Below are 16,946 nucleotides of genomic sequence, written 5' to 3' on the forward strand. Positions count from 1 at the left end.
ACATTGCTTTTTTAAAAAAAATGCATTTGAGATATATTCACGCAACCTACAATACATCCAAGGTATACACAATCAGTGGCTCATAGTGTCATCACATAATTGTGCATTCATTACCACAGTCAATTTTAGAACATTTTCATTACTCCAGAAAAAGAAATAAAAATAAAAAAGAAAACTCAAAACATGCCATATCCCTCACTCCCCCGCATTATTGACCCCCTAGTACTGGTGTGGTACATTTGTTACTGTTGATGAAAGATATCTGTTAACTACAGTTCATAGTTTGCAATAGGTACATTTTTTCCCATATACCCCTCTATTATTAACTCTTTATAATAGTGTGGTACATTTGTTCTAGTTCATGAAATAATTTTTTTATATTCTTATAGTTAATCACAGACATTGTCTACCACAAGATTCACTGTGTTATATATTCCCATGTGTTATACATCCCAGCTTTCCTTCTGGTAACATACATGACTCTAAACTTCCTTGTCCACCACATTCACCCACAATTCAGCACTGTTAATTATACTCACAATAACATGCTATGCTGCTTTTTGAAAGAAAAATAACTTGTAGAATTTCTCATGACATTCCTAAATGGTAGTAATTTAATTATTTTGTATACATTTTTCACAATTGCCTTTGGGGGAAAAAATCTATATTCACATATTTCTTTAACCTAAAGAAAACTTTTGTAGAGTTTTCTGGAAAAATTAATTTTTTTTCCTAATTTTATTTTTGGTATCTGTTATGTGTCCAGTGTCTTGCAGGATATAGAAAATACTCTAGATCTGGAAAAAATCTAATTTGAGAATCATTTAATAAACATGTTTCCTTACCTAAGCATCATATGTGTTTAGTTATGTGTTTGAACACTTATACCTAATTTTATATTGATTCTGTATATTTTGAATTTTCTAATTTAAAAAAATGCTGCTAGTTGAGATCATCTCAAGTGTGTTAAAACAAATTGAATATGTGGTTGATAGACCATATTTTCCTGAAAAGCTCTGTAAATTAATTTTTTTTTTTTTTTACGTTGAATTTGTCTTAAATGTGGAACATTTGCCATTTAAGTAAAGCTGATGTTAAGGCCTTTTGTAAAATGAATCCTTTTTTAAGTCCCCCACTGCCCCCAAACGAGTCTTTAGACATTAAATATGGCTACATTTCTAGAAGTTAAAGTATGTATTTTTACCTTGGTCTAGCTATTGATGCTTTAATATCCACTTTCCTGAGGTTAATAGTGGGAAACATGGTTGTTAAAATTAACTTCCTTATTCTGCAAGCCCATCTTCAAGTTCAGGATATCACCATTGTATGTACCTTTCTTTCTTGCCCTTTATTAGGGAAGTGTCCTAATTCTTCTAGGGACCTCAAGACTTCAGGAAAGTGAAATGTAACTTCTCAGCAGAAGGTTGTCAATATTTGTGTTTAAAAATGTTTACATTTCTGTGTTTTCTTTTTCAAATAGCACTCACATGTATTTTTTTTTTATTTTTTACTTTTAGAAGTAGTTTATATGAACTTATAAATATTTTGAACTAATTAAAAATTTTGTATTTAATTCTATTGCCTCTCCAAAATTATTCTTTGTTTTGTTTCTTTGAACACTTTTAATGATGATTAGAAAATGATCTTAGAATTATACAAATATGACTATGTACATGTGTATGTCTGGAAGGAAATACATACTAAAGTTTAGAATTACATGAGATGTTTATTTTCTTCTTTATATACTTCTGTCTTTTATTCTGCATTGAAATGTGTTATTTGTATAAAAAGAAAAGTAGCATAGGTAAATGGAAAAAAAGAGGAAGTTCTAGACTTTCCTTTGTTTCTAAAAGCTGTATATTTTTGTGAATTACTCAGTGTTTGCTTTTCTCCTCAATTGAAGGGATGTAACAGATGATGAGTCCTTTGTTGATGAGCTGAGAATTACATTACGGTTTTTTGCATCGGTCTTAATACGAAGGATTCACAAGGTATATATTTTTAATGAGAAATTTTTGAATTTGGGACTTTAACTTTAGTATAGGAATTTTATTTTAATCTTACTTTTACTCTTTGCTAATCCATATGGATTTGTTTTTTCTTCACTTCTCACTTTCTTAGGTTAAAAATGAATGGATCAAAAGTAGTTCAGTTTTTCTTTCTTTAATTTAATTCTTGGATGTCTTAGTTTGTGGAAATTAGAACTAGAAAAACAACTAGAGAAAAATAGTTATGGTTTAGCAATTACATCTTGGAATAAGTCAAAATTAATTGATCAAAGAGCTATGTTTCATTACAGTGATAATTGTCTACAGTCTTTACTCAATAGGCTGACTCAGCTATATATTAGGCTTTGAGATAGCCAAATGTATTCTAAAATCATAATACCTCGTACTTGTAGTGTACTGTTTATTCCTTTTTTTCCAAACAGCTTTATTGAGATATAATTCACATACCATTCAGTTCATCCATTTAGAGTGTACAATTCACTGGTTTTTAGTATATTCACAGAGTTGGGCAACAGCCGCAATCAATTTGAGAATATTTTTATCACCCAAAAAGAAACCCCGTATTCTTTAGCTATAACCCCCAGCCCCTCCAGTCTCCCAGCCCTAGGCAACCACCAATCTATTTTCTGTCTCTAGAGAATTGTCTGTTCTGGACATTTCATATAAATAATATCATCCAATATGTGATCTTTTGTGACTGGCCTCTTTCACTTAGCATATTTTCAAGATTCATCTATGTTGTTATGTTGTAATATGTATCAATGCTTCATTCCTTTTTATAGCTGAATAATACTCCATTGTTTGGATGGACCACATTTTATTTATCCATCATCAATAGTTGGAGGTTTCAGTTTTTTCCACCTTTTGACTATTATGAATAATATTCCTAAAAGCATTTGTGTGCAAGTTTCTTTTTGGATATATGGTTTTCATTGTTCTTGGCTATGTATCTAGGAGTAGAATTGCTAGGTCATATGTTTAACTTTGTGAGGAACTGCCAGACTGTTTTTCAAAACGGGTGCACCATTTTACATTCCCACCAGCAGTGTATGAGAGTTCCAGTTTCTCCACATCCTTGCCAACACTAAAATCCTTTTGATTCTGGCTTTCCTAGTGGGTATGGAGTAGTACCTCATTGTGGTTTTGTTTTGCATTTTTCTGATGGTTAATGATGTTGATATGCTTATTGGCCATTTGTGTATTTCTTTTAAGAAATGCCTTTATATCCTCTGCCCATTTTAAAAATTTTAATGATTATTCTTTCTTTATTAAAACATCTAGGAAACTGAAAGGTTAATAATAATAGCTGTCTTAGCATAATTAGTAATTTTGAGTATATACATGTTCTCCATTCGATTTTTTTTAATGCAATTTTATGGAGACATAGTCACACACCATATAATCCATCCAAAGTATACAATCATTGGCTCACAGTATTATTACATAGTTGCACATTCATCACCACAGTCAATTTTAGAACATTTTCATTACTCCAAAAAAAGAAATAAAAATTAAAAAGAAAAGCCGAAACATCCCATACCCCTTACCACCCTCATTATTATTTTTTTTGTGTTTTCTACAGTTCTATTCACACACCATACAATCCATCTTAAGTGTACAGTCAGTGGCTCTTGGTATAATCACATGGTTATGCATTCACCACTATAGTTGATATGAGAACATTCTCATTTCTCCAGAAGAAAAAATCTCATACACCTTAAATCTCCCTGTTATTGACATTTAGCTTTGGTTTAGTGTTTGTTACAATGTTACTGTTTACTGTAGATCTTAGATTACATTAATTGTATTTTTCCCCATATACCACCCTTATTAATAACACCTTGTAACAGGAACTGTATGTTTGTTCTAGTTCATGAAAGAACTTTCTTATATTCATACAATTAGCCACCATCATTGTCTTCTCTAGGTTTTGCTAAGTTATACAGTTCCAGTTTTTATCCTCTATCTTTCCTTCTGGTGACATAACTGCTCTAGCCTTCCTCTTTCAACCACACTCATACTAAGCTTTTAAATTACCCTTACAGTATTGTGCTACTGTAATACAGTATTGCACTATCCATTTCTGAATCTTTACACTCAACCTTATTGAACATTCTGTACTCCTTAAGCACCGATTGCCCAGTCTCTGTCCTCTTTCTATCTCCTGATAACCTTTGCTTTCAACTTTTAACTCTCAGAGTTTGCTCATTATACTTAGTTCATATTTGTGAGACCATATCGTATCTATCCTTTCATTTCTGGCTTATTTCATGCAACATAATGTCCTCAAGGTACAGTCACATCATTGCATGCCTCACACCTTCATTCCTTTTTCTGCCTATTTTTAAATTGGATTATTTGTCTTTTTGTTATTGGGTTGTAAGAGTTCTTTATATATTCTAGATACGTGTACCTTATTAGGTATATGATTTTCTCCCATTCTCTGGGTTATTATGCTATATATTCTTTCTTCTCATTTTATCTCCATCTCTATCCTGGGAGATAAATAGGTCACTTTTATATCCATTTTACAGAAAAATTAGTAACTTTGTTAAAGTATTGAGGTAGTTAGTGGGCAAAGGTTAGGCCTGTTTCATCTTATTCCTGGTACAGTGTTCTGTTATTGATAACATTGCCTGAATAATGTAAATTGGCAGTTTTGGAAAAAGGAAAACAAAGATTTGTTTTTTATCAAAGTTTAGTGACAAACCCATTATTTTACCATTTTGATTCTGACCTGAAGTCCCCCAAAATAGAAGTTAAAAATGAAAATCTTTATACATGTTCTCAGAAGATAAGATTTTATAAAATGTTTGAAAACTAAAACATCTTGTTTATTTAACAAATATGAAAATAATTTATAATCACTGGTTACCAAGTAACCAAAGTTAAATGAAGAATAATGTTATTTTGTGAAGAGACATAATGCTAAGAAAAAGTCCCCTCTTATGGAACATGTTTCATCTTTTATAAGCAAAAGGTACCTGTAGACTGCTCTGTTTTTTACCAGTAAATCACTAAAATTTGGGAGTTTATGATCCGTAACACTTATTAAACTTATTACCCCATGATTTTTTAAACTCTTCCTTAATATGGAATTTAAAAAGAATTGAAAAGTTAATCCAAAGTTAACACAAAAGGAAAATAAAATGCATTAAATTTTATGGTGGAAGGTAAATCTTTTGACAGCCAATAAAAATACTTTTTGGTGATTTGTTTTAACTACAATTTATTTTCATTTATTTTATTCTTGGCTTCTGTTATGTGTGTGCATGTAAGTCCTCAGCCTTCCCTCACTAACCCACCATAGATGTTTACTACAATTTTCATTAGGTTAAAAACCATCATTGGGAAATGATAATACTTAGTATTATTCTAAAAATGGATTGCTTCCATATATCTTAAAACCAAGATTCATCTTGTAAGCTGAATGAACGTTAATTTTCAAGTGACTTCTTAATAAATACAATTTTACAGCCTTAAGGGGATGCTAAGTGACTGAAGATTTTTGCTTGGGATTCATTTAAAACAAAGAATGCATAAAGAAATAAGCCGGAAAGAAAGATATTTTTGTGAAAAATGTAGTATTTAGGGTATGTATATTAAGATAAATTTTCCTTACTGTGGTGAAAAAAAGCTGTCTAATATTACAGTTAGTATGATGAAGAAATCTAAAGTGCTTTCAGATTATATTTTGGAACGACATGTGAACAATACCTTTAATTTTCAAGATTATATCTTCCAATGTCTTAAAGATAGTATTTTTGCCATTGTAACTTAGTGATAATTGTTTTAAAAGTTTCGTTTTAATGTTGAATTTTTCTAGGTGGATATCCCATCTATTATAACCAAGAAACTATTAAAAGCAGCAATGAAGCATATAGAAGTGATAGTTAAAGCCAGACAGAAAGGTAAAAATTTTTTTTACTACAATTTGAATGATTTTCAGATTTTTACAACTTTCACACAAATACTAAGTACTGATTCATTAACTGATATAGTCACAAATAGTGTTAAGAGTATTCTTTTAAATGGAAGTCCCTTTCAGTAGTTTGTTAGCCATGTAAGGGATTGTGAAAACTCAAGAATCTATGAAAATTAAAATACTTTACTATATTGCCCTCGTTTCTTCCTCTGAGGTATCTCTCACATCTCTTTTCCGTCTCTCTTTAATGATTTCAACAGTTGCCCTATTCTAGTCCTTCCTAAATATCGCTGTCATATTAATTTAACAATATCACAATTCTCACGTTACATCCCTACTCAAAAATATTCAGTGACTATGTGTGCCAGTTTGAATGTATTTTGTCCCCCAAACGCCATTATCTTTGATGTAGTCTTGTGGGGCAGAAGTTTTGGTGCTGATTAGATTGGAATCCTTTGAGTGTTTCCATGGAGATGTGACCTACCCAACTGCCGGTGATAACTCTGATGAGATATTTCCATGGAGGTGTTGGCCCCACCCATTTAGGGTGGGCCTTGATCAGTGGAGCCATGTAAATGAGCTGACAAACAGAAGGAACTCAGTGCAGCAGAGAGTGACATTTTGAAGAGGAGCTACAGCCAAGAGGGACACTTTGAAGAATGCACAGAAGTTGAGAGAGTAGCTGCAGGTGAGAGATAGTTTGAAGATGGCTATTGAAAGCAGACTTTTGCTCTGGAGAAGCTAAGAGAGGACAAATGCCCCAAGAGCAGCTAAGAGTGACATTTTTGAGGAGCTGAAGCCTAGAGAGGAGCATCCTGGGAGAAAGCCATTTTGAAATCAGAACTTGGAGCAGACGCTGGCCACATGCCTTTCCAGCTAACAGAGGTTTCCCAGACGCCATTGGCCATCTTCCAGTGAAGGTACCCGATTGTTGATGCATTACCTTGGACATTTTATGGGCTTAAGACTTTAACTGTATAACCAAATAAACCCCCTTTTTAAAAGCCAATCCATTTCTGGTGTTTTGCATTCCGGCAGCATTAGCAAACTAGAGCACCATGTATTTAAAATCCTTCCCTGTCTACTCAAATATTTTGATGTAGTCGTGTCTTTTACTATGTGTTATGCTTTAGCCAGATGAACTATTTACTGTTTCTCATTTGTGTCCTGGCCTTTTTACTGTCGTGATTTACACATGGCATATGTTCAGTAAATGTTTACTGACTGAATGAATGGAATCTGTTTGGGGCTTTTCCTGCTCTTAGCTAAAATGTTGCAGTTTTGTTTGTTTTTGTTTTTCTCACAACCTCTACATGCACTGGGAAATAAATTGTTGCTTTTTAACAGAATTAATTGTATGCTATATATTTGGTTTTGTGCAAAACTGAGATTCCTCTTGTATTTGCATTTGGTATTCCTTGTCAGTGCTTTTCCAAGTATGCCTGCAGAGTACTACTATTCTACCTAGATGACCATAGAGAAGAGGTTTCATGATCATATTTTTTGGTACTTACTGTGTATTATATCTGCTTCTGTAAATTCCTAGTAAGTGCTAGCAGAACAAAAACTCTTAGTAGTCCTGCCATAAAAAAATAGCAGTAAACTTTGTTTAACCTAACACATCCTGAACTCATTTGAGCATGGGACCATTTTTCCTTCCTGTATAATATCAATATAATCAGAACACATTTTGGGAAATTATGTTCTGTGTAGAGCTGAAGTTAAATTAAATCAAATTATTAGTTATATTGCTCTTTGTTATAAATAATTCTTCAAGTAAAAGAAGCATTTCAAATTACATACTTAAAGTTACTCTTTGTTCATTTTCTAATATCACAGTAAGTAAAAATATTTTTACCTTCCATGTAGATACAAAAGAAAGGCATATGGAAGAATTTGAACATGTATAATTTAATTGTTAAATAAAAAAATTAAAATCATTGTCCTGTCCTGACAAAAACACAAGCTAGAAGATAGTATTTATGTTTTAGGTATTTTGTAAAGGTTTACTGTCAGAAGAAAAAACATGAGAAAAGTGTTTTTGTTTTTTAATTAAAAGACATTTTTTGAACAGTTTTAGGTTTACAGAAAAATCAAGCGTATCCCCTCCCCTCTCACAGTTTCTCTTACTATTAACATCTTGCATCAGTATGGTACATTTATTGCAATCAGTGTACCAATTTTAATATGTTATTATTAACTAAAGCCTATAGTCTACATCTTTGTGTTGTACAGTTCTATGGTTTTTGACAAATTAATAATGTCATATATTGTTGCAGTATCATATAGAATAGTTTCATTGCCCTAAAAATCTCTTTTGCTCAACCTAATCATCCTCCTGCCTCTCCCACCTGCCCCCCCCCCCCAACTCCTGGCAACGTGGATCTTTGTAATGTTTCTATACTTTTGCCTTTTCCAGAATGGCAAATAGTTGGAATCATTTAGCCTTTCCAGCTGGCGTCTTTCATTTAGCCGTATACATTTAAAGCTCCTCCATGTTTTTTTGGTGGCTTTTTGGTTCATTTCTTTTTATTGCTGTATATATTTCATTATATAGAGATGTCTTGGTTTGTTTATCCATTCACCTATAAAGGACGTATTGGTTGCCTCCAATTTTTGGCAATTATGAATAAAGCTGCTGTAAGCACTCATGTGCTAATTTTTCTGTGGGAAATGTTTTTTTTTTTAATTTTAAATTTTTTCTAAAGACAAAAATATTTTGAACTCAAGCTACAAATAAATGAAGCCATCTTTTTATTTTTAGATGAATTGATCAGTTTAATAAAATCCAAACTTATTTTGTCGTTATGAGAGTGATGTCATATTTATAAACACATCGGTTTGAAATTTATTGTTGCGTTTTCCTGAGGGAAGTGTTGTTAATTTGCTATTTTTTGTGTAGACAGGGAGCCTCCATTATAAAATCTCTATAATATGCTACCTAGAATTCATTAACATTGTGATTAATGAAATCCATAGAAATAAAAGGTCAGTAAATTCGGAGGAATCCAATTTTATCCAAAATTCCTGGTTTTCTAAATATTATCATCATGTATTAGATAGACTTGTTAAAAAAGGGGGGTTTTCAAATTTCTGATTTCTCACTTCTTCACTGCACAAATTTGTTTTCCAGTTCTTTGGCCCCACAGTTGTGCAGGAAATAATTAAAAGTTCATTTTTCCATCTGTAATCGTCCCTATTCTCTTGGTGTTGTGTGCTTCATCTGCCTCTCGCCAGTAGAGAATATATAGCAGATTTCTGTATGTAAGTACTGCCAGGGCCTTAGAGGCATTAGAAGCATTGGTTTAATTTAAATTCAATAATAATTGTGCAGAAGGACTTTACACCAATCTTTCATCCTAAAGGTATCTCTTTGTTATAGATTGTGGATACTTTCCTTTTGTGTTCTGAAAACTGTCAGCTAATTAGGCAGTAGATATATTGGTGAATAGAGGGTATTAATCCATGCTCTGTTTTTAGCGTCTCTATTTTGCTCATATTCCTAATTTAACTAAAGGTGGTGTTTTTTCCTATATTCTTTTGATCTTTTGCCTGATCCCTTTAGTTTCTCATTACCTAGGACTAGAAAAATCTCACATCTAACAGATGTTGAGTAGATTCCAATCTATTGATTTAATTTATATATTTAAATTATGTGTGAATGCTTAATTACACAAAATATTATGATTATGTATTTTACACGATGACTTTTCAGCAATAACAACCGTTTAGTTTCTTATGAAGCATACTTTTTAAATTTAATTCACAGTTAATTAATTTTTAGGTACAATTCTGTGGCTGTGCTTTATTAACATAACTAGACTGAATTTTTTTCCTTTGGAATGATTTTTCCAGTTAATTTGCTATTTAAGTTTTTGAGTTCTTGAAATGCTTTCATATCTGTTGTAATGATCCTGTGTGCTCAGATTATTAGCCCTGTTTTACTGAAATGGAAACTGAGGCTTAAAGGCATTATGCAATTTGTCCAAGATCATATCACTTAGAAAAGAAGCAGAGTTGGAATTTAACCTAGCTTAGCCTTCTGATTTTCAATCCCATGCTCATGATACAAATTTTTAAGACCAGTGCCTCAAATTCTTGGGGGGAGTTAGTGGTGGTGGGGTGGGGGGATGCTTGGCAGATCATTTTAAATGCATTTCATGTAAAAAAATAAAATCCTTTGCTTTTACACCTCAGACACAGACAGCCTTTTTTTTACTTTCTTAGTACACACACCAATAGAAGTCACATTTTCCTTTTTTTTTTTTTGTAACTTGCTTTTGTTCCCTTTGATAAAAATAGAAGTAAATACTTCAAAAATAAAGGCCATTAAATTAGAGTTAAGATTCCCTACACAGACTCCAAGATTTTAACACTTAACACAGAGTGAAGAAAGGTGAAATCATGGCTTGTCTTTCCACCTAGTCTTTTGAGGTCTATAAAAAGGAATGGTAATACTATTATTTTTAAGTTTTAAAATATTCATTTAATGCCTGGTCTTTTTTCAAAAAAATCTGTTAGTATAGCTTTTATTATTAGTTAATATTCACTAAGTAATCTGACAAATATTAAATAATCTATCTGTTTTGGCTTTCCACCTATATATACAGTTTTGTACTTCTTGTGTCCTTGGCTCTGGTAGAAGATGCAGAATTTAGAGGAAGCCATGGTTTCTATACTATAGTTGCTTTAAAAGGTTACCTGGGTGATACTGATCTGAAAGCAGATACAAATAAAGATTTTTGAGAAGGGTGCTTTTGTTTTTGCAGAGGATAAACAAGAGTTGAGATTCCATAATAAAAGTTATGTATATTAAATGTTTTTTGTAGTTTTTTCTACTTTTTAAATCATTTGCTTTTGTTATTTAATGTAATTTGTATAGTATTGACATGAATTTAAATTCTTGTTTGCTAAGGGGGAAAGGATCCTTTTATCAGTTTATTGGAAAATAAACTTCTAGCAAAGAGGAATTTCTTTATATCCTGCTTCTGAAAAATTTCACTGTGGAATGCTTATTGTAAAGAGAGGAAGGCTTAGAAAGGAATGATTAGGTTGAATGATTTTCTGTTTGTTAGTGGAAATGACTGAAGTTATTTAATTTTTTATAACTTGTTTCAATATATATATATTTTTTTCTAAATCTTTTATTTGTAGTAAAAAATACAGAATTTTTACAGCAGGCTGCTTTAGAAGAGTATGGTCCAGAACTTCATGTGGCTTTGAGAAGTCGAAGAGATGAATTACACTACTTAAGGAAACTTACTGAACTACTTTTTCCTTATATTTTGCCTCCTAAAGCAACAGACTGCAGGTATAAATAGACTGGAAAATGTTGTAGCAATGTTTGCATACCATGCTATATATGTTCCTATACCAGATTATAATTAGGAGTACACTAAAACTTGAGGTTAACTTATGATGTGAGTAGTTTTCCACTTAAAAAAATATAGTTTATCAAGTCTTGAAATGCCAGTTTAGTTCCTAGGTTTTTATGGTGTATTGTGTTGCATTGCTTGGAATTTTTTCTTGAAAACTAATTTCAGAAAATCAACGATAAATATGAATGAAATTAATTTCATTGTTTGCGATCACCATGCTTGTTTCTTGTTCCTGTTTCCACATGCACCTTGTGACTCACATGGGCAGAAACACATTGAACAAACAATATAGATAAGTTTGGTTTATAAGGTGTCCAGCTCGGAAGAATAATTAGAGGGCATCTAGTCTATCCCTGATTCTGGCAGGGTCATGTTTAGATTATTCCATAAAGATTACCTCTTTAATCTTACCCTAGTAATCTTTAATGAAGAAACGATAGCTTATTTTTGTGATATATTTTAAATATTATTTTGTTTTATTTTATTTTCAGTATTTTAATATTAAATTATTGTTTTAAAGAGATTAATTTATAATATAGTTTACATATAGCATACTAGTTTTAAATATTAATTTATAAATATCTTAAACATTCTTAAATATTTCCTCCTGCTAAGGAAATACTATTTTTCTCGTAAATAGTATTTTCTTTTAGCAAAATAAGAACTCTTAAGTCCTCGCTATTAAAAGTGTGGTCTATGGACCAACTGTATCGGCATTACTTGGGAGCTTGTTAAAAATGCAGAATTTTGAGTACCAGCCCAGACCTACAAAATCTCCATTTAACAAGATCTTCAGGTAATTCATATACACATGAAAGTTAAAAACTGCTATAAGTCACTAAATATATACAATTATTGTTTCTTTTTCCAGATGCTTGACGTTACTTATAAGAGAGATCCTGTCTGGTTCTGTGTTCCTTCCTTCTTTGGATTTCTTAGCTGATCCAGTAAGATATTGAAGAAACAGGAATAATTTATAAACATTTTAAATGCCAAAATCAGAATAGCATTTCTTTGTACATTTTTACAAAGGGTGAGGAACCTGCATTGTAGGTTTTTTTAAAGTTGTCCCTCTATAATAACAACACTTAGGACACTTACCACTGTTCTATTTGTTGCTTCATTTTTCTAGAAACTTTCATAATATGATAAATGTTTTCAGAATTCTGGGCAGACTGCAGTAATGGAATTATTTTGACCTATGTTTATTATTTTCTATTAGGATACTGTGAATCATTTGCTTATCATCTTCATAGATGACAGTCCAGTGAGTATTGAACATTTTAGAAAATATTTCAGATTGCATTGAATTTTGAGTCATGTCTGTCAAATCAAGTGGGAATTTTACTGAATTGATTAATTCTGTTTTTTCAAAGCCTGAAAAAGCAACAGAACCGGCTTCCCCTTTGGTTCCATTCCTGCAGAAATTTGCAGAACCTAGAAATAAAAAGCCATCTGTAAGTAATTTCAGTAGTAACTTATCCTGCTTCATATATAAACAATTTTATAATGTATTTATGTAGCCTTAACTTAATCTTCCTCCAATATTTTGTATCAAGGTGCTGAAGTTGGAATTGAAGGAAATCAGAGAGCAGCAAGATCTTTTATTTCGTTTTATGAACTTTCTGAAACAAGAAGGAGCGGTGCATGTGTTGCAATTTTGTCTGACTGTGGGTGAGGCTTACCTGCATACTTTACCAAAGTTATTTTTAAACTTTTAAACTTTATTTGAATATTTAGATCAGATCCAGTGCTGTGGTTATCATCTCTCGTACTAATTTCATTTACTAGATATTCCCAGAGGACCTATGCGTTTCTACCAAGTGGCCAATCCTTTACAGATTGGGATATAATCTATTACTGATTTTAGTCAAATTGTTAGAAAAAAAAATCTAAAAATTCAATATAATGAAAATATATTAAAGACTCAATCTGTAGCCAATTATCGGTAGCACTCTGTCATAGTTTTTGTTAAGGATTATTCAGTATAAACATGTTTTATTTTGCTTATACACTCTATAACATCTCAGATTGTTGAATTTTTGAGAAACTTTATGGACTATCTGTGAAAAGATTAATATTTTAATGCACCCAATTCCTTTTTGTTCTTTGTTTTTTTTTTTTTTTTTAATCTCTTTGCACCCAATTCCTTTTTAAAATATATCTTTTTAAAATATATTGTGATACAGTTTCCACACATGAAACACATGTAACCTAAATGTATAGTTTGATCAGTTTTGACAATGTGTGTATCTGCATACTTACACCTTTATTAAGATATAGAACATTTTCATCACTTCACAGCATTTCCTTAGGGTTTTTCTCAAGCCATACATTACTGTTCTCACCCCTGCCAAAGCTTTACTGGCACCATTTCTCTCACCATATTAGGTTTGTTCAATTTCCTTATATTAAATGGAATCACATGGTATGTACTCTTTTGTGGCTGGCTTCATTCACTCAGGATAATGCTTTTTAAGATTCATCCATGTTGTTGTATAGATCAGTAGTTCTTTGTTTTTGCTGAGTGGTATTACATTGTATTAAGATGTTATAGTTTGTTTATCCATTCTCCTTGTAGATGGATATCTGGACTGCTTTTACTTTTGGGCTATTATGAATAAAACAGCTATGAATATACTTGTACAGGCTTTCTGTGGATATATGTAATAACTGGGAGTAGAATTGCAAGGTGGTTGGGTAGATAAATGTTTACTTTGATAAGAAACTGCCAAATTATTTTCCAAAGTGGGTGTACCATTTTATTTATTTTTTTTAATTTATTTTATTTTTTTGCCATCATGTCTCTTTATTTTTTTTTAATCATTTTATTGAGATATATTCACATACCACGCAGTCATACAAAACAAATCGTACATTCGATTGTTCACAGTACCATTACATATTTGTACATTCATCACCTAAATCAATCCCTGACACCTTCATTAGCACACACACAAAAATAACAAGAATAATAATTAAAGTGAAAAAGAGCAATTGAAGTAAAAAAGAACACTGGGTACCTTTGTCTGTTTGTTTGTTTCCTTCCCCTGTTTTTCTACTCATCTATCCATGAACTAGACAAAGTGGACTGTGGTCCTTATGGCTTTCCCAACCCCTTTGTCACCCCTCATAAGCTACATTTTTATACAGTTGTCTTCGAGATTCATGGGTTCTGGGTTGTAGTTTGATAGTTTCAGGTATCCACCACCAGCTACCCAATTATTTTCCAAAGTGGGTGTACCATTTTATACCCCTAGCAATATATGAGAGTTCTGGCTGTTCCATATCTTCACCAAAATTTGGTGTTGTCCATCTTTTTAATTTTAGTCATTCTAGTGAATATGTGTTGGTATCTCATTGTGGTTTTAATTTGCATTTTTCTGATGAGTTGAAACTCTATCATGTGCTTATTCACCATTGGAATATCTTCTTATGAAAGTTTTTAAGTCTCTTGCCTATTTTTTATTGAATTGTTTTTCTTTTTGCTATTAAAGTGTAAAAGTTTTTTATATATTCTGGAATTTTCTCCCTGTTCATTTTCTGGTTAGTGTCTTTTGGTGAGTAGAACTTTTTTATTTTGATGATGTTCAATACATCGTCATTTTATTTTGTGGTTTGTACTATCTTTTGTGACCTACAAATTAAGATGATATTCTCCTGTGTTTTCCTCTTGATACTTTATAGTGTTAGCTTTTACATGAGATCCCTGATCTATCTCAAAATTGTTTTTGTCTTGGTATTTGGTAGGGGTTGAGGTTCATTTTTTCCCCATTTGTTCCCAGTACTCTTTTTTTTTTTTTTAACTTCTTATTTCAAATATTTTGTGTTAGGAAAAAATACAAACCCCATACTGAGAACTTCAACATATCCCTTTTCCCCAAGATACCCAGACCTACTAATTTTAATATTTTGTCACATTTGCTGTATCACTCTATTTATCCACCAGTCTACCAATCCATCTATCTACCTACCCAACCTTCTGTCTCTCTCTGTGTCTACCTATTTATCAATCTGCATTCTAAACACTGGAGTGTAGGTTGTATACATCCATGCTCCTTGAACATTCAGTACAGCCATGTACATTTCTCAAGAATACTGATATTCACTTATATAGCCATGTTAAGTGCAGTTATCAAGTTCAGTAAATTTAACATTGTTGTAAAGCTTAAAATCTATAGTTCAATGTTTTCATATGTCCCAGAAATGTCCTTTTGGGCCTTTTCTCCTCCATGTTTAGATCCTGTCCAGGATCATGTATTGCATTTGTCCTTGTCCCTTTAGTTGCTCATTCTCTTTTTTAAATTGTGGGAACATATATACAACATAAACTTTTTCATCTGAGCCACTCCCAGTACCCATTTTTGAAGAGACATTGTTTTCCCATATTCAGTTACTTTGGCACCTTTGTCAAATCATTTGAACATGTGATTGAGTCTGTTTCGAGACTCTGTTCTTTTCCATTAGTTCACATGTGTATTCTTTTGCCAATACTACAGTCTTGATTACTTTGGCTCTATAGTAGGTCTTGAAATCAGGTAGTCTAAGTCTTTCTGCTTTGTCCTTTTTCACAATTGTTTTTGCCTATTCTGGTTTCTTGCATTTCTATATAAATGTTAGAATCAAATTGATAACTTAACACACATACGCACAAAGCCTGCTTGGATTTTTTTTATTGGTTTTGCATTGAGTATATAGATCAATTTGGGGAATTAATAACATCTCAACAGTATTCAGGCTTCCAATGCATGGACATGATAAATCTTTCCATTAATTTCAGTATAATTTCTCTCTACAATGTTTTTTAGTTTTCAGCATAGAGGTATGTTTTTGAATGTATTTCCATATGGTATTAAGATAATTTTTAAAATATTTTGTTGCCAGTAGAAATAGAATTGAATTTTGTATATTGACTGTATCTCATGACATTGCTAAATTTACTTATTAGTTCTAATAGCTTTTTTGTTGATTTAGGGTTTTCTACATATACAAATCATGCCATCTGCGAATAGGTGTTTCTTCCTGTTCCTTTATAATTTTTATGCCTTTTATTATTTTTTTTCTTGCCTATTGTAATGGCTAGGACCTTCAATGCAATTGTGAACAGAAGTGGTGAAGGCAGACATCCTTGCTTTGTTACTGATCTTTGGGGGAAATCATTTAGTGTTACACCATTAAGTGATATTCATCTGAATTTTCCATAGATGCCCTTTATCAGATTGAGAAGGTTTCTTTCTGTTCCTAGTTTGCTGAGAGTTTTTATCCTGAATGGATATTGATGTGTGTGTGTGTGTGTGTGTGTGTGTGTGTGTGTGTGTGTGTCATCAAGCTGTTCCTAACATTCCCTTATTAACCTTTTAATATCTATAGGAGCTGTAGTGATGTGTCCCCTCTTTATGAGTAATGTGTATTTTTTCTCTGTTTTTGTTATGTTGCTAGTGGTTTATCAATTTTATTAATATTTTTTTACTTCCATTGATTTTTATGCTTATAGCTTTAGTATTTTCTATCTTCTTTGAGCTTAGTTTGCACTTCTTTCTTAAAGTGAAAGCATAGGTTATTAATTTGTATACCTTTCTTCTTTTGTAATATAGGCATTTAAAGCTATGCATTTTCCTCTATGGATTGCTGTAA

The 16,946-nt window shown here is 31.9% G+C and overlaps 1 protein-coding gene across 5 annotated transcripts in view; it reads left to right on the top strand.

Moving 5' to 3' along the window:
- The window catches only part of SNX14 (sorting nexin 14), a 110,145-nt gene that overhangs the window by 45,340 nt on the left and 47,859 nt on the right, over nucleotides 1-16,946 (top strand). For 4 of the 5 annotated variants that reach the window (XM_037842077.1, XM_037842079.1, XM_037842078.1 and 1 more), the window contains exons 6-12: nucleotides 1,904-1,991; nucleotides 5,836-5,920; nucleotides 11,089-11,245; nucleotides 12,184-12,259; nucleotides 12,535-12,579; nucleotides 12,689-12,769; nucleotides 12,872-12,986. In XM_037842077.1, the coding sequence (XP_037698005.1) occupies nucleotides 1,904-1,991; nucleotides 5,836-5,920; nucleotides 11,089-11,245; nucleotides 12,184-12,259; nucleotides 12,535-12,579; nucleotides 12,689-12,769; nucleotides 12,872-12,986 (647 nt within the window). Of the gene's footprint in view, nucleotides 1-1,404; nucleotides 1,424-1,903; nucleotides 1,992-5,835; nucleotides 5,921-11,088; nucleotides 11,246-12,183; nucleotides 12,260-12,534; nucleotides 12,580-12,688; nucleotides 12,770-12,871; nucleotides 12,987-16,946 lie in introns of those variants that run through there. The other variant, XM_037842081.1, reaches the window with a different exon arrangement.

This window comes from Choloepus didactylus, chromosome 7 (assembly GCF_015220235.1).
Source record: "Choloepus didactylus isolate mChoDid1 chromosome 7, mChoDid1.pri, whole genome shotgun sequence".
NCBI classification, from domain to species: Eukaryota; Metazoa; Chordata; class Mammalia; order Pilosa; family Megalonychidae; genus Choloepus; species Choloepus didactylus.